General features: G+C 40.8%; 1 protein-coding gene across 2 annotated transcripts in view; it reads right to left on the reverse strand.

Moving 5' to 3' along the window:
* Positions 1-898: 898 nt before the first annotated feature.
* The window catches only part of STK4 (serine/threonine kinase 4), an 82,041-nt gene continuing 55,616 nt past the window's right edge, over positions 899-27,323 (reverse strand). The window contains exon 11 of one of the 2 annotated variants that reach the window (XM_069495603.1): positions 899-1,386. In XM_069495603.1, coding sequence (XP_069351704.1) covers positions 1,228-1,386 — 159 coding nt within the window. In that variant the 3' untranslated portion in view covers positions 899-1,227. Of the gene's footprint in view, positions 1,387-19,958; positions 20,043-27,323 lie in introns of those variants that run through there. The other variant, XM_069495604.1, reaches the window with a different exon arrangement.

Consider the following 27,323-nt stretch of genomic DNA (forward strand, 5'->3'; position numbering starts at 1 on the left):
CTAGTCCCAGCTCTTACTCTAACTTGCTCTGTGATTTGGGCCACATCACTTGCCCGCTCTAAGCCTCAGTTTTCCTATTCACACAAGAGAGTCTGGCCAGATGATTTCTATGGTCCTTTCCAGCTCTGACACGCTGTGTCTGGGTTGAGCTTCCAGGGGAACAAATCTTAGTCTGAGATTCATTTATCTTTTCCAGGCACCTTAGCAGTAAAAGAAAAAAGAAAACAGTCACATATTTGAATGTGGGTCACAAAAGCAAATGCCCTCTACCCCAGTCTGCAAGGAATGAGGAGCAAAATGCCACGTGTATGATTTTCACATGAACAATGACAGTGTCAAAAACCCCTTCCCTTCTGTGGACAGAGCACGGCCCCGTGTTTGCTGAGAGCTCCTGGTAGGCCTGTCCCCTCACTGGATCGCGTCTCCTCTTAAGGCACTGGGCAGTGTCTATGCTGTGACTTTAGGCAGCTGGGCGAGTGCAGATGCATGAAAGGCGCTGAAACAGCAAAGGCGATTTGCAGAGAGGATGCCAGGCTTCTCCTGGGACTCAGAGAGTAAACACAAACTCAAGGCTTGCCCGTGGACATCACCAACAGCTCCAGAAGCCGGTGGTGGCCACACAAGGCTGAACCCATGGTGAAAGGACTGTCGCAAACCTAATTTTTAACTGCAGCCCTGCAAAGGGTGAGGTTGGCTCCTGGGACTCAGTGACCCCCTAACAGCCTCACGGTGTCCCCTGCCCTCATGTTCCACAGTACCGTAATCTTACAGAAAAGAGGCAAATTGTTTCAAACTGTACCTGTACAAAGATGCCACCACACGGAGTGGGGAATCTATTTATAATTTATATATATATATGCATATTTATATATTTTTAAAAAGTCTTCCAGAAAGAACAATCGAAAGCTATTGGGAGAATAAAAACAAAAAGACAATGTAAAACTTTCCCAGCTATCACTCAACTAGGAGTCTCTGTTCCTGGGGTTTAAAACGCTGAGTTAAAAGCGCCAATATAAATCCTTTGAAGTAATACACCTGACCAATGGAAACACATCAAGGTGGCATGCTGGCCGTCAAGGTAGCCCTTCCCACTGGCGCACATTCCTGAGTTCACAAAGGTGCTGTGGAGAAACAATAGAGCACAAGTGCTGGCTAACAGGAGTGAGGCGTGCAATCCAGAAGTCACCAAAGGCCTGGGTGGAGGGGGCCCTCCCGGCCGGGCCTTGCTCAGAAGTTCTGTTGCCGCCTCTTCTTAGCCTCAATGGCATCCAGGATTGGCTGCCGCTTAGACTGGTACTTCTGCCGGATCTCTTCAATCTCCTGCTCCATCATGGGGTCTAGGGCCAAGAGCCTCTTCTGAAGGTCCTCCACTGTCCAACTCTTAAGCTGGGAGAGAAGTGGAAAGTACAGTCACGACAAAGCCTAGGCTGGGGGCAGGACAGCAGGGAAGCCCGGTCTTCCCAGGTACCCAGAGGGAAGGGAGACGGAGGAGGCAGTGGGGTCGCACCCCACATGGGGTGGTGGTGGTTGGAAAGTGACAATTCCTTCCGATGAACAGCACACCTCAAAGCTTTTCTACACAATTTATTCCTGGAAGAGTTCTAAGTGCTAACCTCTTTGATTTAATGAGCTCTGACCAGGACCTTAATGAGTAACACTTTCACCTCCCCTATCTTTTAAATTAATGAAACATACATTCATTATTAGGACATTAAAATAAACAGTAACTTGCTATATGTAAAATAATGGTTGCCTCCCAGTTCTTGTCCTACCCATAAAGGCAAGTGTCTGGACAGTGGCCGTCTCTCTTTTGGGACACCACGCCATGGAGGACGGATGCTGACTGAGGATGGGATGCTCTCCCCTCCCCTGCCTTCCCACACGCTCACTGCCTTGGCGCTGTCATACCAATCACCACTCACACTTACCGGCGGCTAATTCTATGCCAGGTACCACTCTAAGCCTCTTGGGAATACAGACACAACCCGTGGTAGGGGTGAGGGCAGGAGGCGGGTAGTTGGAGAAACCCTGAAACATCTGACATTAAGTTTCCATCATCCAGAGGAAAAAGGGACTTGATATATAAATTAATACTCATGACCAGCACTTATAAAGTGCTTTCTTTCTATGTGCCAGACACTAAGTGCTCTACATACACTGATGCATTTAATCTTCGCAACAACCCTATGGTATGAATACATTATCTCCATGTTACCGATGAACGGGCCAAGGACAGGGTGGCTAAGTAACCTGTCCCTGGTCTCCTGGCTAGTAAGTGGCAGAGTCAAGACGCGAATCCAGGCAGTGTGGCTCCACGCTCTTACCCAGTATTACAGAAGAGCAGACTAGCAAAGTTTTAGAACTCAACTTATGTTTAAAACGTGGTTCTGCCTGTTAAATGTCACGAGATTCTGGCAAGTCATTTTACCAATCTCTCCAGGCCTTCCTCATCTACAGAAAGGGGACAGCGGTGCCTCATCACGTGTATTCTAAGAATCGAATGAGATCGTGGCTGTAGGGATCTTAGCACAGTGCCTGGTACACTGTGTGCTTAAAGATGGCCGTGGGTGTCGTAACCTCTCTCTCTTCACTGAAGCCCAGGATTGCACCCGTGGCCAACCTGGTCTGTAGCCATGGGGCAAGTGGCTCTGCTGCCGTGTGCGTAGATTCCAAGCACGGCCAGTCTTGGCTGGTGGGGCGGGTATGAATGCCGACATTATCCACATTGGGTGGCAAAACTTCAACCAGTCTAATAGGTACAGTGTTTCAAGAACTCAAAGGCTCCCCCAAGTCTTACAAGTGGTCTGTTGTGCCCATATTTAGAAAATCACCATCCTCAGCCCCTCCTGAGGCCTCAACAGGAAAGTGGTACAGAACGTGGGTGAAGGAGCCTCTTTCTGTCCACCCCTCCTTTTGGGGGTGGGGTGTGAACGAATGTGAAGTGCTACAGTGGCCTCCCAAGAAATGGTTTAGTGACCTGTCACCACAGGAATTTTCCTTGGCCTGCTTCCGGGAGGTTGTCTGAGAAGTGAAAAAGCCTAATAGTTCAAGATGAAAGGTTCTTTGTAATGTGAGAATGGAAAGACTTGAGAATGTGGGGAAAAGCTGGAAAGTTGGGCTGAAAAAAATGCACTTTCTTGCCAGGCTGTGGTTTTATACTACCTTAGAGGTTGGTGTTCTTGGCCCAGGGACACCCCAAAGAGCGCTCAGCTTGCCTAGTCTTTAGCATTTCAATTTCTTTTCCAAAGAGAGAACTCCCAAACCTAATACTGAACGTTACTGGTAGGTAAGAACTTAATCTTTGGGATCTCGGATCCTAAATCTGTACTGGCTGTGTAACCTTGAACGTAACTTTACCGCCTGAGCTTCAGTTTTCTCCTCTGGAAAACAGACAATAGTAGGTCCTCCACCCCTGAGCTGTAATGAGGCTCAGAGGAGAAAACAGGTGTGATGTTCTGAGCTCAGAACTTTGTTTAGTGTGTGTTGGGCAGATTCATGTAAGCATTCCATAAATGGTAGTTATCACTGTTGCTGTTATTCATGTCATTGTTATTGTTGATATTATTGATAAGTCCCTAATCTTCCTTAAACAAGCTGCTCCTATAACCTCTGATTCAAGCTAGAATCAAACAAGTGAAAAAGAAACTATTCTACTCTATTTCATGCTAGCAATGCCCAAAGGCTGGCGCTTCCCACAAAGCCCATTAACTTATTTACAGATTGACAAAATATTTTTCATCCATTTATTTACCAAATATTCATTGAACACCTACTATGGGTCAGGCACTGTTTGAGACACAAAAGATACTTCAGTGAGAAACACAAAGAAACAAAAATCATTGCCCTTGCGAAGCTTACATTTTAGTGAGGCCAGGAAAATAACAATAAACACAGTAAATTAGTAAATTATTCTTACATTAGAAGCTGCTTTGGGGGGAAAAGGAAAAACAGAGTGAAGGAAGGGGAGCTGGGAATTGAGAGGGTAGACTTGCTTCTCGTTCACCCATTAGGATGAAAAGTAAACTAAGTTACTGGAACTGCTCCGGCTTTCTAACTCGTCTGCGACTTTGGGCAAGCCCCTTCTCCCCACCTAGACCTCAGTTTCCCCATGTGTAAGAGAGGGCTGACTGGATGATCCTAGAGGGTTTTCCAGACTCGATGTTTCTCGGTGTAGGATCTATGGATCACTGCATCAGAATCACTTATCACAAACACAGACTCCGGGGCCCCAACCAGAAGATACTCAGACTCCCTAGAGGCGAGGCACAGGACTGCGCATCTTAAAGAAGCTATTCAGGGTTGTTTCCACATCTTTGCTATTGTGAATTGTGCTGCTATAAACATTCGGGAACATGTGTCTTTGTTACAGAATGACCTTTTTTCCTTTGGGTATATGCCCAGTAATGGGATTGCTGGGTCAAATGGCAGGTCTACTTGAATCTGTTTAAGATACCTCCATAATGCTTTCCACAGGGGTTGCACTAGTTTGCAGTCCCACCAGCAGTGTATTAGTGTTCCTGTCTCTCCACACCCATGCCAACATGTGTTGTTTTGGGTTTTTTTGATAAAGGCCATTCTCACTGGGGTTAAGTGATATCTCATTGTGGTTTTGATTTGCATTTCCCTGATGATTAGAGATGTTGAACACTTTTTCATATGTTTGTTAGCCATTTTTATATCTTCTTTTGAAAAATTTCTATTCATGTCCTTTGCCCACTTTTTTTTTTTTTTTTTTTTTTGAGACAGAGTCTCACTCTGTTGCCCAGGCTAGAGTGAGTGCCGTGGCGTCAGCCTAGCTCACAGCAACCTCAAACTCCTGAGCTCAAGCGATCCTCCTGCCTCAGCCTCCCGAGTAGCTGGGACTACAGGCATGCACCGCCATGCCCGGCTAATTTTTTCTATATATATTTTTAGCTGTCCATATAATTTCTTTCTATTTTTAGTAGAGATGGGGTCTCGCTCTTGCTCAGGCTGGTCTCGAACTCCTGAGCTCAAATGATCCGCCCACCTCGGCCTCCCAGAGTGCTAGGATTACAGGCGTGAGCCACCGCGCCCGGCCTGCCCACTTTTTGATAGGGTTGCTTGATTTTTTCTTGCTGATTTTCCTGAGTTCTAAATAGATTCTTGTTATCAGTCCTTTATCTGATGTGTAGTATGCAACAACCCAAATGCCCATCAATACATGATTGGATTAGTAAACTGTGGTATATGTATACCATGGAATATTACTCAGCTATAAGGAATGATGAAGATACGACATCTCTATGGTTCTCCTGGAGAGAGTTGGAACCCATTATATTAAGTGAAGTATCCCAAGAATGGAAAAACAAGCATCACATGTACTCACCAGAAAATTGGTTTCCCTGAACATCACCTAAATACAAATCTGGGAACGACACCAATTGGACATCAGACTGAGGTGGGGGGTGGGGGAGGGGATGGGGTATGCCTACACAATGAGTGCATTGCGCACCGTTTGGGGAGTGGTAACACTTGAAGGTGCTGACTCGGGAAAGGGGGGGTGGGGAAAAAAATATGAAACTGTTGTTTTTAACTTGCATTGTTCACTTAATAATTTATCATGAATATTTCCCATATTATTTCATATCATTGTACAAAAAATAATAAAAAAAATAAAAAAAAAAGAAGCTATTCAGGTATTTCTTATAAATCTCAAATTTGATGAGTATGATCCTACATCTTCCTTCTTGTTTATCTGTTAGTAAAATTCTCACAAAGTAACCGCTGCCTGTCCCTGGTCCAAGGCTTCTTACAGGGTTCCAATTTCTAGGCAGCTTTGTTGTCCTTGATTCTAATCCGGGGGCAACAAGCACCCTTGCTTTATCTCAGCCACCTGCAGACTAATTTACGGTTTCCATAAGGCCTTTGGGGCTTAAGTTACACCTGACCTATTAGAACACAGCCAGCAAGGCACTGCTGATGACTCGGTCACACCATCCAGATATGGATTTTTGTGAAAAACAAGCTCAGACGATGGTTTTATGGCGCCAAGTATAGCATTTCACCTTCCTGGTCCTTGGTAGCATAAATAAATTTCAAATGGTATCTTGCAGTAAACTGTGGTTCTACAGTTTTACAAAAGCTAGCATCCCAAAGAAGCAAATCTTTAAACCAGCCATGTAGGTAGCTTGAGCTATGTTCACTAGGTAAGGGAAATATCACCATTTAGTATCTCATCTATCCCCTAGCATTAAACGTCCTCTCTATACTGTGAGTCCCGCATTTATAGCTCTAGCCCAGAAATCTCTGAACTCTAGATTCATACATCCAAGTCAGATGCTACTGGGTCATCTCAGCCCCTGATTATCTCATGGAAAACTGCAACTTGACACAGCCAAAGCAAAACTCTTGAGCCCCATCTCTCCCTCAGCTCCACACATCTTCCCATCTCAGGAATGGTGCCACCATCCCCCCAGGTGCTCAGAATCACCCCGACCCTTCCCTTGCCTTCCCCAGCAGTCCTACCCATCTCATCTCTGAAATACTGGCACAACTCAAACCCAACCACTTTTTTCCATCTCCATCCACCTCATTCCAGGCCACCATGGTCTCACAGCAACAAACATAATTAAAAATACAGAAACGAATCCAATCACATCCCCCTTATGTTTCCAACTGCATTTAGAATCAAATCCAACTCACCAGGGACTACAAGGGCCAGCCCCCACCTCCCCTCCAACTTCACGGCCTACAGCTCTCCACTGTGCTCGGGACCCTCCAGACACACTTTATTTCAGATCCTCAAACAAGCCACACGTTTTCTAGCCTTGGTGATCTAAGGAGTTAACGATCCTTTTGCCTTCCTGGCTCAGGCCCAGTTCTTCCTTATCCTTTAAGGTGTTAGCTCAGATGACAATTGAGGAGGAGGATGCAAGCCTCTTCTGACCATCTTATCCAGAAAGGTTGCCTCTTCTCCATTACTATCTCAGTCCCTTATTTATTTCCCTCCCAAAAAATCATGCACCTTGTAATTATTTTTACCTATTTTCTTTTACTTGTCATCTCTCTTACTAGAAAATAAATTCTATGAGGGAATGACCTTGTCTCTCTTGTTCACTCTGCTAATCATAATACCAGTTGAAGAAATGAATAAATTACCCTTCATTTCTAGTCAAGTAATAATGATAGCCACTGAAACCAATGGAGCAAGCTTACACTGAGGTGCTGGGAGGACCCAGTATAAAATAAGAAGTGAGTTCTGCCCTCAAGGGACCTTTAAACGTAAAGGTGATTCCCATCAACATTCTTCTGAAATCAAAACAAAAAACCTCTGCTCACCTAATGAAAATGTCTATTCTTTTCTTTTCTTTCTTTTTTTTTTTTGGAGACAGGGTCTCACTCTGTTGCTTGGGCTAGAGTGCAGTGGCATCATCATAGCTCACTGCAACCTCAAGCTCCTGGGCTCAAGTGATCCTCCGATCTCAGCCTTCCAAGTAGCTGGGACTACAGGCGTGCGCCACCACGCTCAGCTAATTTTTTGTAGAGATGGAGTCTCGCTCTTGTTCAGGCTGGTCTCAAACTTCTGGCCTCAAGCAATCCTCCCACCTCAGCTTCCCAAAGTACTAGGATTACAGGCATGAGCCACCGCGCCAAGCTTGTTTCATGTTGACTGATGTCTCCAGTCCTGGGTCAGTCATCTCTAACGGCATGCCCATTTTAATTTTTTATTCAGACAAAAAAAGAACTTCCACTGTAAGAAACTGCACTTTGGAAAGAATGAGATCATCAGAAGATTAACAGACAGGATGCTTCCAGACAAGATGAAATAAATGCCAACCCTAGAGCCAAAGTCTCATTACTGAAAGGTGGGTTATGCTAGAGAGAACAGACCAAGCACAAGAATTTCTGACTGTTTTTCTGGGAGAGGTCACAGAAAGAAGGAGAAACTAAAATAAGCCTCTTAATCACAGCTATTTAGAATTTCCTGACCACTTGAAGGCTAATCAACACATCGGTCTCGGGTAAATGGAAAGGGGTGGGCTCCGAGTCTGAAAGACTCCTGCCCATATCAGTAACACTGCTGATGTTCTGTGGCCGCACTCACTCACTATTGTCTAATAAACACCTAGACTTCACTCACCATTGCCTTTTACCCAGGCTGATGATGTCTCAGGCCTGTCAAAGGATATCAGCGCAAGTAAAGGCAACAACATGTGTGCAGAGGAGATTTCTCTGAAAACATGTGGCCTCTGGAAATGTGTTATATCTTAAAGTCGACCTGTTTTAGTCTAAAATTCAGCCTCATTGTATCCTGTATTCAGCAGGATACAATACTGTCGTACTATTGGATTCTACACATACACATGGAAGAAGTATGCTAATTACTTCAGCATTTGCCATGTGTTAGGTGCTAAACTGTTTTATCTGCACTAGTTTATTTAATCAATCTGTAAGGTAAGTATTATTATTATCCTCCTCTTACGAGGTCAATGGGGATAAGAGTAGGCAAGTAATTTAACCAAAGTCATACGACACGGAATTGGAAGAGAAAAGGAATTGGAAGAAAGCTGAAGGGCTTTTGGAAATGGGGCCGTGTAAGTGAAAAATGTGGACGCCTGGAAGAACTGTGAATCTGGCTGACATTAAATATGTCAGATGGCCCTCACGTTCAAAAATGCCACTAGTGGTGATGAGTGACTTTAAGAAAGTGACTTGTCCTCCCTGGGATTTAGCTTCTTCGTCTATAAAACGGGTAGGCTGTCTGCTGCCTTTCTTCGTGTGAAAACACCAGGTGTGCACTACATGCGTGGCACTGCTACTGAGGTGCAGTGACTCGAGGTCGCTGAACGTGATTCGAATCAAATCAACCAACTTTCCTGGCAGCTATACGAGGTCAGGAAGACTGCAGAGCAACACGAATATAAAGGGCAACGTATCTGTCTGAGAAGCAGCTAAGTTTAGGGGGCAAAAGTACTGGCTTTAAGTCAGGCAGACCTGGGTTCCATAGGAGGTCTGCCCTTGGTAGCTGGATGCCTTTGGGTAAGTTATCTAATATGTGCCTCGGTTTCTTCATTTTTCAATAGAGGACAACAGTATTTATCCTACAAGGGAAGCTGCGAGGTGTAGAGGTATTGGTAAAGTATATAACACAGTGTCTGGTGTATACCAGACAGAAAATGGGTAAGTGGGAGCTACCATCGTAAATCTGTTTTTTGGAAAATGGAGGAAGTATGTAAAAAATAGTAGCCACTGTTGCTGTAAGATGAGCTCACAATATGGACACATACCACAGACACAGTGGCATCTCTAGTGAATTCTAGGTGAGAAACCCCAAATCACATCAATCTGGCTTACTTCCTCTGGCCCAGACAGCAAAATCCTCAGATTGCCTGCATTAGTATGAAGGTGGAAGGCCAATGGGAACCGAGTCTTCTCCAATAGCCTCAGCAACTCTGAAATTCTGAATTACATCGTGTCAATTTTGGTTGCACAACTGGCCTGGAGACCAACTGGGAAGCCCCAGCTGATGTTTCATCACAGGAATTACACTGACAATTAGCCTACCTTGAATCAGCAGGGTCAAGTGAAACTCAGCACACGAGAATGTACAGCAGGGTCGCCCTGCCTTGGCAATGAGGCCCACAGAAAACAAGCAGGTCTGGCCCATATCCAAGGTACAGCATATAGACCTGTTTCAAAGTTCTGCTCCTCTGCTGCCAGAAACCCTCACCTCAGAAGTCTATTGTGCAAATGGTGTAATGAGATGTCCCTAAAAACCTTCAAGGAGAGACTTGCCAAAGCTTTTAAGGACAAGCTTCAATTCCATCCATATTGTACGTGAACACTCACAGTTCTGCCTCCAGGGTCACAAACAGAATTTCTCAAATGCAGCACCCCTTCTGGATGGGAGAGTCAAACCGATCCCCCATCACACGTGATAGTTCATTGTGACCAAGAATGAGGAGAGAACACACCTTTGGAATTTAGCAAGGTGACAGGGAAGCTTGATAGATGCTAACGAGTCAAATGAAGCTACCAACAAGCCATCCCATACATTCAACACCAGCCACAAGAAAGTCAGCAAAAGTATAATAAAAAAAACACACAAAGGTTGGTCAAAAGGCATCTAGAACATTGATTTAGTTCCACCAAAGATATTTACCCTTTCTTGATGTGAACTTGTCTCTATCTAGGAGTGGATTCTAGGCTGGGGAGAGGTGACTCCAGTAAGATGAGATTCTCAGGCGATGCAGTAATGTCTCACTGGATGAGGGAGAAGGTAGCCAAGCAGAAAATCAAGGAAGCTGGCAACCAAATCACAACTTATGTGGATTAAGCAAACACTACACCATCAATTTCAGAAGATCTTGCTCCTCAAAATGAACCTTGTAAGAATTTCAATGAGAGATTTCCTCTGATTCAACTTATGGTCATGCCGAATTATTCTTCCATCAGTTCCCTATAAAATCTTCCTAATGCTTCTCCATTAAGGAGGAAACACAGCAAAACCATTATCGGTTAACAATCACTTTAATCCCATTTTGGGTTTATGATTACTTCAAATCAACACATGGAATTCCTGTTATCAAAATTCCACCCAAAGAAAACATGATTCCATGTATACAAAATATTTACCAGAAAGACTGGGAGTGAAATGTAGACCATAAGCCTGGGTAGAACAAAGAAATGTGGCTCAAGTAGGCATGGCAATGTAATGACAAGAGCTCTGACACGGGTCTCATAGAAGACTGGCCTCAAACAACTGAAGACGTGGCCCACAGAGCCTCACACCTGGAGAGGGCTCAGTAAATACCGTATGCATGCCTGTGCATGTGTATATAAAGGACATGATTTGGTAGATGGCAAAAACAAAAACACAAAAAGCAAAAGTTTTCTTCTTTAAATCACAGGATTTGACTATAATACAAAGTGCTTGCATGATGTTAGTTATTTGTGAACACAGTAGTCCCCCCAGCCATGGGGTGGGGAGGATGTGTTCCAGTGGACGCCTGAAACTGCAGATAGCACCGAACTCCAGCTATACTCTGTTTTTTCCTATACATACATACCTATGATGAAGTTTAATTTATAAATTAGGCCAAGTAAGAGATTAACAAACAAGGAGGCGTTTTACAGCTTCCCTTTGGCAGATCTGAATTGCCAGCATCACTACTCTCCTGCTCTGGGGACATTATTAAGTAATATAAGGGTTACTTGAACGTTGGCACTCCAATATTGGGTCGGTCAATCTGATAAGCAAGACAGCTACTAGGTGACTAATAGGTAGGACAGTGTGGATATGCATGCTCCGGGCAGGATGGGGCAGGACAATGTGAGATTTCATCACATTAATCGGAACCTCACGCAATGTAAAACTTGTGAATTGTTTACTTTTAGAATTCTCCATTTACTATCTTCAAACCATAGATGACTGTGGGTAACTGAAACCACAGAAAGTGAAACCACTGATTGGAGGGGGGGACCACTGTAATTGAAAATCATTCTTAAATTTACAGGACAAAATTAATTTTTGCATGCTTAGAATTTACTCCAACCCTATTCTGGCATGAACTTTTACAGTTTACTCTACAAATCACAATGCACCTATTTTGTTTTGTTTTTGTTCTGTGAGGTTTATAATAGCCTTTGGCTAAAGGTAATACAGTTTTCACCAAACCTAGATTTTTTCCTATCTTAACTCTGATTCTCCACAACAAGGAATTCTCATACCCCCAAATAAAAAAAATTAAAAAAAAAAAAAAGGGATCCCCAAAGGTATTACATTGCTAATAATTAGCATTATATCTTTAACTATAAAGATGTAGCCAGCACCCGCTGTGTCAGGGACAGGGACAGGATGATCGAGGGGTGTGGATGAGTAAGAGTGGGACAGGAAAAGTACATGGCAGGCTCCCTTCACACTAGAAGTGGAGGGGAATGAGGTAGATAAGTCATGAAAACAAACTACAGTCTGAGGCGTTCAGTAAGTGCCAGTGATCACGAACAGTAATTAGAACTACTCTTAATTGAGTGCTACGTACTAGGCACTGTGTTCAGTACCTTACAGGCATTATCTCGAGCAATCCTCGCAACAGTCCACGAAATAAGTAGCATTACCCTGCTTTTACAGAGGTGGGCACTGAGGCTTAGCGAGAGAGAAATATACCCACAGTCCCAGAGCTTGTAAGTGGATGAGTTAGGACAGGAGCTCTAGTGTGTCTGCCCACAAAGCCTGGCCGACTCTGAGTCAAGGCAGCGTGTGCTACAGGAACTGAGAGAAGGACGAATCCCTGTGGTCACAGTCTCTGAGAGAAGGATCTTATCTTCTTATACATTTATAGTACAGAGAAGAGGTGATTACTCTAATTCAGGGAAAGGTCTGAATGTTAGAGCTTTTAAAAATGAAATGCAAATTTTATTTCATGTAACACATTTGAGATACAGAGAACTATTTAATAATAAAATTAGGTTAAATAAATGAAAAGACTTAAGACCTCATCCATCAATATTACCAATAAGTACTCAAATTTCTTCAGGCGTCATGTTTTTCCACGGTCCCTTGCTTCTGCTGAATCTAATTCTGTCTTCTGCTTAGGGGACTGCCCATTCAACCCACAGCTCAGCTCAAGCTCCAACTCCGCTCTCAACCCTAGTAACTTTTTATTTTACTAAAATGGAAGCTATTTGAAAGTAGAGACTATATCTAAGATATTTTCAGAGAGTCAGGACAGCAAAAAATAATTCTCAATAAATACTTAATAAATATATATTTAATCCTTAAGCCTCTACTTGAAAATGACATACTGACTTTTTACTGAGTCCTCTCAATCACTAGTGAGACACTGAGCCTTCAGAAGCTTTGAAAGTATATAATCAATACATAAGCCCAGGAGGATAATATAAGTTTGTTAAATAAGGTCGTGTCAATTATGCAAAATTGACCCATGCACGCCAAAATCAAAATGAACGGGTTATCCAGTGTCCTGATTGCAATAAAGTTACAAGGAAAAATGAACATAAAAAGTAGTCCCTCCTTATCTATGGTTTCAATTACCCTCAGTAACTGAGGTCCGAAAATATTAAATGGAAAATTTCAAACTAAACAATTCATGATTTAAATTGTGTGCCGTTCTGAGTAGCATGATGGAAGCTTGTGCTGTCCTGCTCCATCCACCCGGGACGCGAATTAACCCTTCATCCAGCACATCCACGCTGTACACACTACCCACCCACCCATTAGTCACTTAGTAGCCATCCTGCTTATCAGATGGACTGTTGCGGTATCAGTAGCAGTGCCTGTGTTCAAGGAACTCTTATTTTACTTAATAATAGCCCTAAAGTGCAAGAGCAGTGATGCTGGCAATTTGGACATGCCAGAGAGAAGCCATAAAGTGCTTCCTTTAAGTGAAAACGTAAAAGTTCCTGACCAATAATAATTTTAAAAAATCATGTGTGAGGTTGCTAAGACTACAGTAAGAACGTATCTTCTACCTGTGAAATTGTGAAGAAAAAAGAATTCATGCCAGTTTTGCCATCGCACCTCAATCTGTAAAAGTTACACCCATGTTGTGTGATGAGTGCTGGGTTAAGATGGAAAAGGAGGCCAGGCGTGGTGGCTCACACCTGCAATCCTAGCACTTTGGGAGGCCAAGGCAGGAAGATTATCTGAGGCCAGGAGTTCAAGACCAGCCTAAGCATGAGCGAGACCCCATCTCTACAAAAAATAGAAAAATTAGCCAAGCATGGTGCCTCATGGCTGTAGTTCCAGCTACTTGGGAGGCTGAGGCAGGAGGATCACTTGAGCCCAGGAGTTTGAGATTGCTGTGAGCTATGACAATGCCACTGCACTCTAGCCCAGGAGACAGAGAGAGATCCTGTCTCGAGAACAAAAATAACAAAAGACAAAAAAGGCATTAAATTTGATGGCAATTAGGTTTGGTACTATCCATGGTTTCGAGCATCCACTGGGATCTTGGAACCTATCCCCCGTGGACAAGGGAGGACTGCTTACTCTAGCTATAAATTGATGTATAAATTTCACACTTAAGGAAGCCAATCTGTGATAGGAAAACTTTTAGGAAGTTAGTAAACACACATTAAACCTTCTAGAATAATTATTAATGCCTACAGAAAACAGAGAACAAGAACAGAGGTGAATGTGTTGCTCCTGACGTTTGAAAGCACTAAAGGGAGACATCAAAAGTAACCTCCTTCTTGTAGGGATATTAATCTTTCAGAAGATATGAAAACCTAAAACACCAAGTGCACCAAGCTGCTATTTTAATGTAGCTGAATAATTCAGGAAAAGAGCTAGCTAATCACATAAGAATCTGCCCAAGCTACGCCTCTATACACTTTACTGGGCTGGAAATTTCCAAGACAGTAAAAGGGCCAGGCTTCTTTCTCTTCCTGCCAAATAAAAGAAGCCCAAAGAATCCCAAGCAAAATCTGAAAGCTAAAATGCAAATTAATCTCACTTTATTTAATAGATGCAATCTTAAAAGTTATCTTCAAACTAAACAGGATACAATTTTAAATCCACTAAAAGAACAAAATGTTTACAGAAAACTAGTCAAGAATGCAAATAAAAACTTCCTGGGTGAGCTACTTTGTAGGCCTACCTTTCTGTAATTTGGACTTTCTTAAAGTGGGAAAACTTGGAAGTAAACAGCACTCAGTTTCCAGAAAGTATATAAAACTCTGTAGGCGCTACTGCTGGGCACTCTCATGTAATGAAGGGTCAGAGACTCACAACCTAAATATGCACACACAAATATCCTCTCAAGCAATCCTTTGGGGGAAAAAAGACAGAATTCTGCCACAAAAGCAGACAAGTTCTATCTGCAAGGCATGTCAGAATCTTTCTGGAATGGCCATAAAGTCTTAGGACCTGAACCCCTAACAATGTCAAAAACATAAGTTAGGTTTAGATAGGTAGGTATGTGTGTGTAAGACTTTAAATTCTGCCAGAACCACATAACTCTTATATAGAGGTTTTTATGATTTTTTTTCTTTTATTTTTCTGGCTTAAGACTGACTAGAAAAGATGGGTTTAATCTTTATTATATAAAAGCATTAATATGTATATGTCCTACATATTTTGGGATAGTCCTTTATTCTTTTCAACAGTGTTTAATTGGTATAATAAAATGTGACTTAATTTATGCCATGGTAATACTTTTCAAATGTGTACAAATTCATAAACCAGAAAAAAATTCTTTGTAAAGAACATGTGTCTTAGTGTTTCGGTTCAGAAAGTAATGATCACCATATTGCAAGCAGTAATCATCTAAGCTCAGGGTTAAAAACACTTAGCTTCTCTGGTATGAAATTATTATTTAAAATGTGCATCCTAGATGTTTTCTTCAGGAGCAAGCATACTGAGGAAAGTAAGTGTCTCCAATCTGAGGGCTGGCTTACAACTTGGAATCTGTGATTCCAATGATTGGGCGAGGAGAGAATAGTGACAATACCATGATTTGTATATAACACAGATGAGTCCCATGGGAAGGTATAGTTATATGTGTCTACAAACATATTCTTTGTTACTTGAAACTTTGTAAATTCTAATTTTCATAAACTCTTTTCCCCTCATGGAGGGTCTGATTGTTAATAGCACAATCATATAGTTAGTACTGCTTTTGACTTGATGGTATTTCTTTTTAAAAGAACAGAGAGAAGCTGGGCATGGTGGCTCACACTTATAATCTCAGTTAATTGGGAGGCTGAGGCAGGAGGATCGCTTGAGGCCAGGAGTTTGAGACCAGCCTAGGCAACATAGTGAGAACCCATCTCTTTAAAAAAAAAGAACAAGGAGAGTGTATCAGTTATTAAGTCACTGCCTGTGAGCTCCAAATGCACCCTTCTATAAATGCTCTGCAATAAGCACTTCTCCTCTGAAGACTGTATGATGTGAAACTTTCTCAGTAAAGTGCTGGGAAGAAGAGGCTGTCCTGAGTGTCCAGCCTCTGGCAGTGTGGATGTGAGGACAGTGGGTGGTGTGGCCCAACACAACCAAGAACATGGTCTCTCTGTGACCTTGCCACCCCAGCGCAGCCTAGCCTTTTGAAAGCTCTTGTGACCTGAACACCAAAGCCTCCCCGTGTCTCTCATACTCTGAAGGCCTCCTGCCCCAGCCAGTGCCCAGACCCTACTATATGTTCATATCACTGGATGCTGATGGTCTGCTCCTTGCCTGCGCTCCAGAGGGCAGGCAGGCTAGTCTCGTGCCCAGATACTTTGGACCAATTCCAACCCAGCCAAACCAGAGAACTCCTCTGCTATTCAATGGGCTGAACCACACCTTGTCCAATGAGGTCCGAACCCCTGGCAGTTTGTTTTTCCTTAGGTATACTCCCTCAGCCCTAAGGAACCATACAGAGTTTCCTTGTATCTTATAGCTACTCTTTTATCATTACACTTTATAGTAAATGTCGCTCATTTAACCTATGGTATGGTTTGTATTACTATCTCCTGAGTGGACCTAGACTGCTACAAGGAAGAAAGGTATAAGTGACTACACATGAGCACTAATGCCCACCAATGGAAAAATCTCCAAAATGCCAAAACCCAAGTAAATACTTAAATTTGAAAAATGCCAAGATACTTTCAAATCCAGAATAGTCTGGTATGTATATTTTCAGCCCACATACAGAAGTAAAATACCCTCATTTTCTCCCACTGAAAATTAATGATGAATAAATGAATTCTGGTATATCTATACTATGGAAACCAGTCAGCAATAAAAAGGAACAAATTCCAGATTTATGCAGCAAGAGGGATGAATCTCAAAACAGTATGCTAAATCAAAGAAACCAAACACAAAAATCTATATACTGTACAATTCCATTCATAAGATATCTTAGAAAAGACAAAACTATAGGGACAAAAAACAGGGCAGAAACGAATTTCAAGGGTGAAAGAAACGTTCTATAGCTTGACTGTGGTGGTATTTATGCAACTGTATCTGTCAAAACTCATCAAACTGCACACTAAGTTAATGGGTGCAGAAATACAGTTAGATAGAATGAATAATATTTGATAGCACGACAAAGTGACTATAAGCAACAATAAGTTAGAGTATACTTCAAATAAACTAAAAGAATGGAATTGGAATGTTCCTAACATAAAGAAATGTTAAATGCCTCCTGAGGTGATGTATATCCCAATTACCCTGATTTGAATTATCTACATTGTATGTTTGTATTAAAACATCACATGTTCCCTAAAAGATATTCAACTATTACGTACCTATAATTAAAACTTTTTAAAAAACTATACATTAAAAAGAGCAAATTTCATGGTATATAAATTAAACCTCAATAAACCTGACTTTACAAAACAAAACAATTACATATCAAAAATTGCGGAAGGTAACTAAAGTAATATCTATAGGGAATTTTATAGCCTTAAATGAATATATTTTAAAAAAGGATAATTGAAAATTAATATGCTGAATTGTCCAAGTAAAGGCAAAAAATCAGAATAAACCATAGAAAGCAGAAAGAAGAAAATGATAAAAGGTCAAAACATAACTTAAGGAATTCAAAAGTTAATGCACAATAATAAGGATCAGCAAAACCAAAAGCTGGTTTTGGCTAAAAAAATTTTTAAAACCTGATAAGGTTAATCGAGAGAGAGAGAGAGAGAGAGAGAAAAGAAACAAATAACAGGAATGAAAGGCAAGCTGTAACTACAGATACTGCAAATTTTAAAATCCAAAACTTGATGGCAAAAATTCAAAAATAAAGAATTTGGATACAATAAAGATTTCTTAGGGCAGGGGACGACCCAGATTAATCTGGAATGAAACCAAACAAAACCAAAGACTGAGAAATCTGGACCACAAGGACAAAGCAGAATGAGGTAGACTGTTAAAAACAGGTACTCAAATGATAGAGCCACAGAGGATGAAACAATCTTTGAAAATAGAGGGGCCGGGCGCGGTGGCTCACGCCTGTAATCCTAGCACTCTGGGAGGCCGAGGCGGGTGGATCGCTCGAGGTCAGGAGTTCGAGACCAGCCTGAGCAAGAGTGAGACCCCGTCTCTACTAAAAATAGAAAGAAATTATATGGACAACTAAAATATATATATACAAAAAATTAGCCGGGCATGGTGGCGCATGCCTGTAGTCCCAGCTACTCGGGAGGCTGAGGCAGTAGGATCGCTTAAGCCCAGGAGTTTGAGGTTGCTGTGAGCTAGGCTGACGCCACGGCACTCACTCTAGCCCGGGCAACAGAGTGAGACTCTGTCTCAAAAAAAAAAAAAAAGAAAAAAAAAAGAAAATAGAGACAACCATGCATATTGAACAAAGGTGTTTTCCCTCTAAGCTGGAAAAAAAAACAAAAAAAGTTAATGCCCAACTTCCAGTTCTGGCAACATGGCAGGTTACCGAGACAACTTCTGACACTTCCTCCTGTGAGAGAAGCAGGATGCCCACCTTGTGTGTGTGCCACCTGCACCCCTTCTTAGGGTGTATCATTACTCTCTGTGAATCAGGTTAGGGGGAACACCCAGGGTATCCTATAGAGAGAAAGGACAGGTAGGACACAGGGCAAGCAGAAGCTCTGCCGCACTGCCCTGGTGACAGGGCAGGAGTCAAGGACCTATTGTGTGGTGATTATAGCAATAATAACAATAGCAACAATAAAAGCCAGACTTTTTTTTTTTTTTAACATTTATTGATTGTTCATTTTTAGTAGCCTTAAGCATTACACTAAATGCTTCCCATGTATTAATTTCATTTGATCTTCACTAAATCTTACAGCTATAATTACTAACTCAATTCTACAGATGGGGAACTTGAGGTTTGAAGAATTACATAATCGTATGAGGTTACACAGCCAGCAAGTGGCAGAGATCAAAACTAAATCTACTGGACCCTAGGGTTTATACTTTTAATGAAATATCACCCAACATCTACCGTTGGTTAGGTGCTGCCACGCTCATATCTCAGTTAAATAGTGAGAGAGAGAGCGAAGCACAGACACCAACAAAGCCCATATGCTGGGCAGTGTTAGAACACAGAGAATGCACAATTTAGCTGCTTGCGATGGTAACAATGAGCTAGCACAAGGCTGGCAAGTTCTACTCAAGCCAATTTACCATAATACCAAGTGGTCAGGGACAAGAGATGGTGACTTTCTCCATCTGTAAACCAGAAAATCCATATAATCCCAACTAATCTTTTGCAAAGTCTTTGTGAGAAATAATCAAAGTGTCACAGGTAGAAGTTCCCTGGGGACAAATTTAGGCTGAAATAAAAAAAAATGTAATATCTTTAGACAGAGCTTAGAGCAATGATATGGACTACTTCCAAACCAGAGAATTCTCCCTTGTTCTCAGAAACGACCAGAGGTGGTCAAGAAAATGTTGCATGATGCCTCTTGCTAGAGATCAATCTGGGAGCTGGGACGCATGCCCTTTGAGACTCCTTTCAATCATGAAAGTCTGTCATTCTTTGACTGATACATAGCTTACTGAGAGAGACAACAGCTTCTAAGAATTCAAAACATGCCAATCACATGTCACCTGTGATTCCAGTGAAGCCACATGGAAGGGACTTCAGAATAGTCACACCTAGGGCCTAAGCTAGCAAGATACATATTTGCTGCATTTCTCAGGATCCAATTCTGAGCCATTCTGGACTCAGCTCTTTGGCTTACCATGTAGCTGGGATAAAAAATCATCCTGTATTTTAACATCAGAGAATAATTGGCCATAAGAGTGAACTTTAAAGAGGGCTGCCAAGCAGCCGTGGATCAAGCAGTCTCAGAACCAAACAAAGGAAATGGAAAGCAGTGTCAAGCTCACACAGGCTAACACCATTTTAAGTAACCTCCTGGGGTCACAAACCACAAGCATTCAAGTCTTGCTCTTAGTGCCATTTCAATAACTGAGTTTACAACCAAGCTCGAATCAGCTAGCATGATTCACTGGCAGAACCAGGCTACTGTGGTTCTGAGACAAAGACGACATTCATTAGCCATGTGGTTTCTCAGAAAGCATATCTACACAGCAGGTTTTCCTGGCAATTTTGGATACATATGTCTTTTTCCGACTGCTGTTCTTGGCTAGTTTTCTGAAAGGAAAGAGTACAAGATCTCATTATATTCCAAAGTACAAATGAATTCAGTCTTAACATACTTTAAACCCGGCTTTACAGGAAAAATAAGAAGTTGAAACAAAAATAGTGTACCCTGTCAAGAACAATTTAGGTTAGTCTTCTCAACCAAAAACTGCTCGGCATGATTACCCCAGGAAAGATCCATTAACATGCAACAGATGTTTATCCTGGCCAGCTCCTGGGTATTCACATGGCACTGTCGGGTCAGAGACCTAAATACTAATCATAGTCTCCATTCATCTTTCTCCTAGCACAGGAGTATGAAAAGAAACTCGTCAGAAAAAGGTTAAAAAGCAAACAAGCATGGAGATTGTCCAGAAAGGTGGTAGCAAGAGTTGGAGAGCATAGAGTCTAATGGTTAAAATCCTGGCTTAACTCACATACTCAACAGGCAAAAACACCAACAACAAAGGCAAACACGAATCCCCAATCCCTAAACCTCTTGTTGACAGGAAAAGAGTCTGGCTTAATAAGTTAGAATGATCTAACAGCAACCCAACTCCAACCAAAAAAAGCCCTAAATATTAAATGCCAAACAAAAGAGAATGATTCAATCAATCAAAATAATGTAATGTGTTATATAATACCAAAAATGATGATTTTTATAAATGTTTTAAATGATATGAGAAAATGTTTAAGATATGTTAAGTGGAAAAAAAACAAGATATTATACCTACAGAATGATCTTAGCTGTATGAAATAATATACAAGTATAAAAACTAGAAGGAAATATGTTAAAATACAAACTATGATTATTGCTGGGGGTAGTGGTAGAAGAAATGAAATGTAGGAGACATTGTCGTCTTCTCTCTCTTTTTTTTCCGAGATAGGGTCTCGCTGTGTCACCCGGGCTGGGGTGCAGTGGCACGGTCACAGTTCACTGCAGCCTCAAACTCCTGGGCTCAAGCAATCCTCCTGAGTAGCTGGGATTACAGGCCTGAGCCACCACATTCAGCTGACATTTTCTTCTTTAAGATTTTCTTCTACCTCTAAACTTTCTATAATGGGCATTGTATTCTTTTTACAAATAGGGGGGAAAATAACACTGTAATATTCTAGAAGAGCAAACCAACACTAAAAAAGAAGAAAAAAAAAAAAAACATTTTTTAGGAGCTTACTGCAGGCCAGGGACTGTCCCAGATGCTTTACGCATTACAGGTTGAGTAACCCTTATCTGAAATGCTTGGGAACAGAAATGTTCTGGATTTTGGCTTTTCAGATTTGGAGTGCTCAACATGTATCTCATTTGATACTCACAACAGCCCTATGAGATAGGTATGACTTTATCCATGTTTGACAGATAGGAAAGACAGGTAACATAACAAGTGGAGAAGATGGGCTATGCACCCTAACAGAATGACTCCAGTGGTTTTAACCACTTGTGTATACTGCCTCTCAACCACAATGGCAGAATCTGTCTCCCTGCCTGCAAGCTTGACCTAAAAACAAGACTCAGTGATAAAATCTACCTTTAAAGGCCCTATAATAATTTAGAAGGATGTGAACAAGGTATTAAGGTATTCAGGTAAATTTTCAAACTAGCGGAACTCAACAGCTCCTCTAATGAAGCTACAAAGGAAATCTACATGCTAGAGTAACGCATCACTGCAACTGAAAATAAACCAGCACAACAAATTCAACCCACAGCTAAATTTCACAATACAAGAGAAAGGTAGGAATAACTGTCAAAGGAAAACCCCTGATATCCATTTATCAAATTGCCAAGAAGAAAGGCAAGTATTTAAAGATATAATTACGAGGACTTGGATAGAAAGGATCTGAATTTGCCCTCCAAAAAAGTCCTCCAGCAATAAGAGGCATGGACCACTAGAGACTGGAGAAGAGAAAGAAACTTAAGAAAACAATAAAAAGCATTGTTATTGCTATGACTTGTCTGCAACCAGCTTAGGAAGACCCCCTTACATTTTTTTTTTTTTTTCAGTCTAGCATTAAAGACCTTTTGCTTAGAAATAATCAATTTTGCTTGGCAAGAAGGCATCAAGACACACAAGTATTTTGGATCAAATTCTGTAGAATCAGCCTATTTGAGATACATTAAAGTTAATGCCAAAACCAATATGGTGTTCTGTTCACAGCTCCTTGCTAGAGGTTTTAAAAGCAGAAAAATACTGAAACTCCAAGTCTGAAGTGGAAACTTTTTATCTGTAAATACAAACCACCTTTAGATACTAGCCAGAAGCTATCAAGATTTGATAACTCCAAATTAACCTGTAGTTTTTAAATCCTTGAATGTTAGGAAAAGTGGCTGTTTAGAAAAATATAAAGCTGAGTTGGTACCTTACCTTTACACCAAGACAAATTCCAGAAGGATCAGATGTTGAAAAGGAAAAAAAATTCTAAAATAAAGTAGGGATTAATATTTTTGTAATCTTAGAATGTGAAAAACTTTTCTAAACATGACATAAAATTCCAGAAACCACAAAGGAAACGCTAACAAATCAAAATATATAAAAATTAAAAATGTCTGAACTGTTAAACACCATATATAAAACTTTAAAAAATTAGGAAAATATTTTTACCACATATGTTACAAGGTTCATAACCTTACCTGATATATGAGAACTCTTTAAAATCAACAAGGAAAATAAGTGCATTGAAAATTAGATATATAACACAAACTGGCAATTTACACACCAAAAACAACAGGGAAACCTAACAATGTGTATCACAATTTCAAATTTATGAACAGTTTGACCCAATAATTCTACGTGCAGGAATTTATTTTAAGGACATGTCATGCAAAGATATTCATTAAAACAACATTTACTGACATTAAAAAGCTGAAGTCCACCTAAATGTCCATGAATTGGGGATTAGTTAATCAGAGGTCACAAATAAATGTTTTCAGAGGTTGGCACAGGTGGGAGAAATAAGCTCCACAGGCCAGTTGCAAAACGATAACCAATAAACCGGAAGTGGTGGGATCTGTGGTGAACTGGAAAGCTAATACGCATTTCAGTAATTCAAACTGTAAAAACTGTATATGCCACAGGCCAAACTGGCTCTCCCTTCCCCAGTCCCCACACACTTGGAGGGTTAGATGTGTAATCTATAGCCATGGGACAAGTACCGCTGCCTATTCTCTCTGTGACAAGCCTAAGAGGGTCCCCTTACTCGGAATGCTCATCTATTCTATCACATTTGAATAGTTACAAAAGAGTTCACTGATGTGGCAACAAAGACTGTCAGGATTGGACAAAACCTTAAAGGTCACCTAGTCTAACAGGAAACTCGGTGAGGCCGCAGTCATTCAGACTTGTTTAGGCCCACGAGAAGAATGTAGAGGGGGAGGGAAGGACATGGAAAGTGATGGAGTAGAAGGCCAGAAGTCAGGGAATGAGGACTAGACTAGGCTTTCCTGTGGGATTTTCATTTTCCATAAGAACAAAACTAAGATGGGAAGGGAGGTGAGAGAATAAAAGAGGGTGCATCACACACCATCTATGTCACTGTACATAAGACTCCATATATAGATCAAATTCCAGGAACTCAAGAACTATTCTCATATGAAGGGCTGAATTCATAATACCATTGTTAAACATTTCTTTAGCAATAAACTTCTGGGCTGCTGTTATCCTCACTAACCAAGCCAGCACAGGGAAGAGTTGCTACAGATAATGTGACAGATTGTATATGGTATTTTTATTGCAAGATCTTAATTCATCCCAGGAACTGTTTTAAATTATCCTAGAATGGTTGTAGTTTATAATTACAGTCTCAGCAGCACTTCCAAAAGTGGAAAACCTCCACTCGAACCTGGAATGGAACGTTTCTTCCCAACTTGTGAAAATAACTTTATGCTTGGTCCTGCCATATCTGGGAATGGACAGCAAATTTTCTGACTTCACTTCATTTTAAACTCCACTCCTGTAAGATTTCTGAAATTCAAACTAGATACATCCATGTCTGCAGGCTCTAAAATCTTAGAATAATTTTTGCCATGATATTCCTAAATAAAGAGCAAATGCAAGTGACTGGTGGGGCTATGAAGTGGGTCCAGGTCTGCCCTTCTTCCAGCAGCTGGTCACTTTCCGAGTCAATGCTGTGTGCAATGTGAGCTCAGTTACGCAAATGGGAGCACTGGACAGCTGACGGCTCCCAGATAGGTCTCTCTGCCTCTCTATAACACACGCACACTCACTTGAGTTATCTTACACTAATAACTGTACCAACAGGATTAAAAAAACTGTTTTGAAAAAAAAAAAAAAATCAATGTAGGAACTATCTAGGTCTTACAGCTTCCAAGCAGGCACAGAAGGGAAGCAATGTGGTCAGAGGAAACATAAAAGGTCTGTCAATGTTTCAATTAGCATGCTTGATATTTAAACCCTAGGAACAAGAAAGTCATAACAGGATTAAGCTCATTTTAGGTATTAAATAAATGCCTCAAAGCAAACAACGTATTATCCAGGAAGCGGGAGCTGCCACAGCAGCGCTCTCAACAAAACTGGGAAATAAGTGTTGGGGCTTCCTCCTACCTCCCTTTGCTTGCATGGCCCACCTCAATATCTTTAACTCTTTCCCTTTTCTGGTAGTTCACCCACCTCTCCCACCTCAAGTGTTACACGAGTAAATAAAATTTACTGCATGCCTACTCTGCCAGACACTCTGCTAAGCACTATAAAAGCTTTTTAAAAATGCAATCTTCTCAATAACCCTGAAATAAACATGATTAGTATCTTCACTCTAGGTTGAGTGACTTGCCCACAGTCTTATAAATAATGAAACCAGGATTGAATCCAGGTCTATCTGGCTCTTGGTCAGTATGTTATATTGCCTCCTATCCTCATTTTGGTCTCCAAAGCACCTCTTTGCATTTTAGAAGGACAGGGAAAAAACCTTACATATGCTGAGCATCATTTACATGCTTTACACAGGCTCTCTTGCTCAGGCCCATACAAGCCCTATGAGAGAGATGTGTTAGGCTCCATTTTAAAGACTGGCAAACAAAGACCAAGAGAGTTTGAGGGCTCTTGAAGACTTTAATCTCACCTTTAGCAGACAAAGAAACAGAGCTCCGGAAAGGCTGGGTGGCTTGCTTAAGGACAGAAAGCTATTAATAGTTACTGTCAGAGCTGAGACCTGATTCCCGATCCACTGCTCTCTATAAGCCGTCATTCTGAAAGGAACTCACATATTAATAATAGAGTAGGAACACCAGGCACTATACTAATGTTTTATGTGCTTTATCCAAGTACAATCAAAAGGATTCCCAACACTGCAATTCCAGTCAATGTTTTTCTAATAATGTTTTATGAAAGAGGGGAAAAAATCTAAATCCCACATCCATCAAATTTATAATCCAATTAATGTGTTTCTATACACACAGATGAATGGATATTACAAAAAAAGTTTTGCAAAGAATGTATAAGGAATTCAAACAACATAATCAAATAACATATTTCTGAACACCTGTGTTCTGTGGCTGTTTGCCAAGTGCTGAGAACATTGGAGAAAGAAAATATGCAGCATTGGAATTAGATGAATGCTCACCATTGGCACATATGTTAACAGTTCTCATGTTATTCTGAGAAAAATAATGGTCTTGGCATAGAAAATGTGGATTTAAAGCCGGACTCAATCATATGCTGTAGTGGGACAGGTCACCTAGGGGCTCTAAGCCTTTCTGTCAAATGAGGGGGAGTAAGATCCACTGTGCAAGGATAATGTGAAAAGCAAATGGGACAAAACATTTACAGGGACTGAACACAATAAGCACTCGATAACTATTTTCATCAATGCCTTCTCAAATTCTATAACCTAGCTTTAAGAGAGCAGGTGCCCCTGCCAATAAAATTTAAAAGAAGAAAAGATAACAAGCAATCAGTGTGAATATTACTAAAAATATTCAATATCCATCAGTGCAATAAGAAAAGCAAATTAGCAGAAAAGCTATTACCGATAAGACAATAGACAGCAGGGTATAAGAGAAGAAAAATTAAGAACCAAGTGCCTGAGTGAGACTGACAGGCACACGGTGACAGAGACATCACCAGAAAATATGTCAAATGTATGCTGTCGCCATTAAGATGCCTCTACAATAAACACTTTTGTTTCCACCAAGGTTACATTTGGTCAAAACCAAAATGTTCTTAAAATAACAATGTCTCTTTGGTCAGCATGACATTTTCTAACAGCACAATTACCGCAAAACCCATCCATGCAAAGTAAATAAGAAACAACAGCAAAAGAAGGTAAAAATTAAATTGTTCCAACAAGAGAAATTATTTACAAAATACTTAATGAAACGCAAAACTTGTCAATCTGCATTGAGCTCTGAATAGCATGAAAAATCCATTTTGAGTCAATAACAAATACTCCTCCAATGTTACAAAATTCCCGGTAAGACGCAATAAACCTGAAACCATTCTTCCTGGTTATTCTAGTTCCTATCACATATTATTTTAAAGATGTTTCTGTTTTCTTTTCTTTTTTTTTTTTTTACATTTACCACAATAATGACTACATAAGAAAGATGATTCTTTTTCCTGGTTTATACGATTAAGTACCCAGTAGGGCTCACAGTGGTTTCTGTTTGTTTTTGGTTTTGTTTTCATGTGAGAAAATGCCTAAGAGTTCATAAGGACAGGAAGCAATCTGACGATTTGGGTTCTACACTTACTTCTGGCGCTAAGCAGGAAAGATGGCTCTGTCTCTGGACTCCAGTTCTTCAAACTATAAAAGGGAATAAGAAACCCCACCTTGCTCCCTCACAGGAACATGGTAAGCATCACCAAATGAAAGAGCAAAATATGAACACACCTGTAACTATCTGAAATGCACCATAAACCTAAAGTGACAATAATTTTACTACCATCAGCAAACAGGCATACCAGAAATCTGGACTTAATGGTTCCCTTGGCTTTCCCCTGCTTTCTGGATTATTTGTTGTCATTCAAAGAGCTGATGACCTTTTTTTTTTTTTTCACAAAAGTAAAATAAAGTGTGAAATAATAATATAATAAGTAATAACACTTAATACACAATGAACCAAAACCAAACATAAAACAGCTTTATAATTCTCTAATAGAATTGTACCATAAAAAAAAAAAATTCTACCATAAGTCTGAAAGTTAACTTGGTTCAAATATCCAAGGCTACATTTCATTTGATCCTATGTCCAACTCTGTGGGACAAGTATGACAGGTGGCATTTATGCCTGAGTTTTACAGACTAAAATCCTGAAACTCAAAGAGTAGAGCAACTCACCCAAGG

Source organism: Eulemur rufifrons, chromosome 20 (assembly GCF_041146395.1).
Source record: "Eulemur rufifrons isolate Redbay chromosome 20, OSU_ERuf_1, whole genome shotgun sequence".
Lineage (NCBI taxonomy): Eukaryota > Metazoa > Chordata > Mammalia > Primates > Lemuridae > Eulemur > Eulemur rufifrons.